The following is a 2,631-nucleotide window of genomic DNA, read 5'->3' on the forward strand; positions in this document are numbered from 1 at the left end:
GGTTTGACGTAATTTTAAGTTGCAACTTCAACCTCTTCCGCTGCTCAAAAGGGTTGCGACTGCTATTACTGTTGCAGCTGGAGGTTGTTTTTTCGGAGCTGGAGGTTATTTTTGGAACTGTAGTTGCAACCGTATTTACCCCTCGCCGTGAACTGACCAGCTGCAATTGGTTTTAAAAATGTCTTGGTTGTGTGCAATTGTAATCGCTCTTTAGGAAGCCGCGGCTTGGTCGCCAAAGATACTCATGATCGTTGGTAACAAAGGTATTTGTTTCCACTCGAACAAGTGACTTCTCATAAATTTCATCCAACTATTTACCACTGAATCAGATCCCAGGAGTGTATATATACCTGAAAAGGAGCAAACCATTAACTTATTTGGGGAAGGTAGTTAATGGACCGAGCAAGAATAGGGTGCTTAATTTCCAAAGTGCGTTCCCGTGTATCGCGTCCTAAGCATACTCCACGTTGAAGAGGATAGGCACTAACTAAACCTTACGCTCAAGGCATTGTTCTCATCAGCATCGAGATTCACTTTGGGTTCTACAATAATGGACCCGTTAGTATTGAATATATTATCTTCCCATCGCATCGAAGCATCATCAGCAAAAAGTTGCTAACTGGGATAGCAAAAAGTTTTTATATAAAGTTGTGCTTTAGTGTATATATATATATATATATAAAGAGTAATTCTTATGTCAACTTAAGTTGATAGAAAAAAATTATTCACCAAACTTTGTAGCCATTAATGTTATCTAGGGATCCATGAAAGATATAAAGATGTTTTTTATATATATAAATGACTGGCTAAAAAGTTCGGTAGACATCCACTTAAGTTGATATAAGATCAACTATATATATATATAGAGAAATTTTCGGATGCGAAAAAAATTTTCGCACAGCAATACGAAAAGCTCCGTAAACCGTAGGATTTAACGAATGGCGGAGATTTATGTAACACTTCCCCAGGTGAAGCTTTTCTCTCTCGTAACCCACAACCAATTCCAGCTGTACATCTGCTGCATGCTTCCGTTCACCCCGTCCTCCCTCTCCCTCTCTTCCTCGTCACCCAAGCTTCACCTCCGAAGACCTCGTCGACCTCCGCCATTAAGCCCCGTCGACCTCCGCCATTAAGCCCCCGCCGAAGACCCCTCGACCACGTCGGGTTTTCCCCACCCCAGGATCGTCACCCCAAGCTTCACCGCACAAGGAGAGAGGTTGGTGGCGACCTCCCTCCTCCGCCATTAAAGCCGCATCGAAGACCCCGTCGACCCGTCGCAAGATTCCCAACCCAGGACCGTCGAAGACCCTCCTCCCTCTCTCATCGCCGCGTCGAAGAACCCAGTGCACGACGCCCCACGCCCAGGACCGTCAGAGCCTCCCCCTCTCTCGCCGACGCAGGTAATAACCAACCCCTATTTTTTTCTTTACAATGCTGAAATTATTAAGCCAAGATCGTTACCTGTTTGATCAAATGCCACAAAGAAGTTTAGGGATGATTATACATGGGTGTTGAATTTATAAGCTAAGATCGTTACCTGTTTGATCAAATGCCACAGTCCTAAGATCGTTACCTGTTTGATCAAATGCTACAGTCCTAAGCATAAGCAAATTCTTCCACATTGAGAATTTAAGAACAAGAAATCTTGTCTGGGATGATTATACAGTCCTAAGCATTGTTGGGTGTTGAAATTATCCATGGGTGTTGGGTGTTGAAATTATCCATGGGTGTTGGGTGTTACGTTTGCATTGTTTAAATAAGATGTTACATTGTTGCATTGTTTCAATTGAAAATGGGGGCTGAAAATTTGATAGACTCAATAAATGTATTTTTTTCTAAATATAAATTTTGCATATTGATGTTGTAGAATCCTGAATATAAATGTATTTTTGTTTCTATAGGCTTATTTACATCAATCCAATGGAAACTGAAGATGGTTGCTCCCATGTTGTTGATGAACAAATCTCTCAGTTGGATAACTTAGTTGTGCCAATTGTTGATGAGCACTTAAAACCAAAAATAGGAATGACTTTTGGCAATTTAGAAGACGCTGAAAAATTCTACAGAAATTACGGAAAGGCCGGAGGTTTTGATATCCGTAATAGCACAACAAATTATGGGAAGGATAGAGAATTAATTGGCAAAAGTTATGTTTGTTCAAAAGAAGGAGTGTTAAAGAGCAAATCGTTGGAAATTCGACGATGTGGTACAATTAGAACAAATTGTAAGGCCTTGATTCGCTTGAAATTAGACCAAAACATTGGCATATGGAGTGTCTACAAGTTCGTGGAAGAACATAATCATACAATTACTTCACCGAGTAGAACACATTTTCTAAGGGGAAACCGTGAGGTAACAAGTGCGAAGAAGACATTGATAAAGCAGTTTGGAGAGGTGAACATTCCAACAAACAAGCAAATGGCCTTCTTTGAAAACTCTAGCGGAGGTTTTCATAGAATTGGATGCATTGAGACCGATGTGAGGAATTATGAAAGAGATTTGAGAGAAGAGAGGCGCGGTCATGATGCACAAATGTTGTTGGATCATTTTAAGGCGGAACAAAAGAAGAATTCTTCATTTTATTATGTTTATGACGTTGATGAAGAGAAGCGCTTAACTCATTGTTTTTGA

General features: G+C 40.6%; 1 protein-coding gene across 1 annotated transcript; it reads left to right on the plus strand.

Moving 5' to 3' along the window:
* Positions 1,383-2,631, plus strand: LOC109847513 (protein FAR1-RELATED SEQUENCE 5-like). Its single transcript, XM_020416740.1, has 2 exons — positions 1,383-1,400; positions 1,902-2,631. Exon 2 carries the CDS (start codon positions 1,921-1,923, stop codon positions 2,629-2,631), a length of 711 nt encoding a protein of 236 aa, XP_020272329.1. The 5' UTR covers positions 1,383-1,400; positions 1,902-1,920.

The sequence above is a fragment of the Asparagus officinalis genome, chromosome 7 (assembly GCF_001876935.1).
Source record: "Asparagus officinalis chromosome 7, Aspof.V1, whole genome shotgun sequence".
In the NCBI taxonomy this organism is placed as follows: domain Eukaryota; kingdom Viridiplantae; phylum Streptophyta; class Magnoliopsida; order Asparagales; family Asparagaceae; genus Asparagus; species Asparagus officinalis.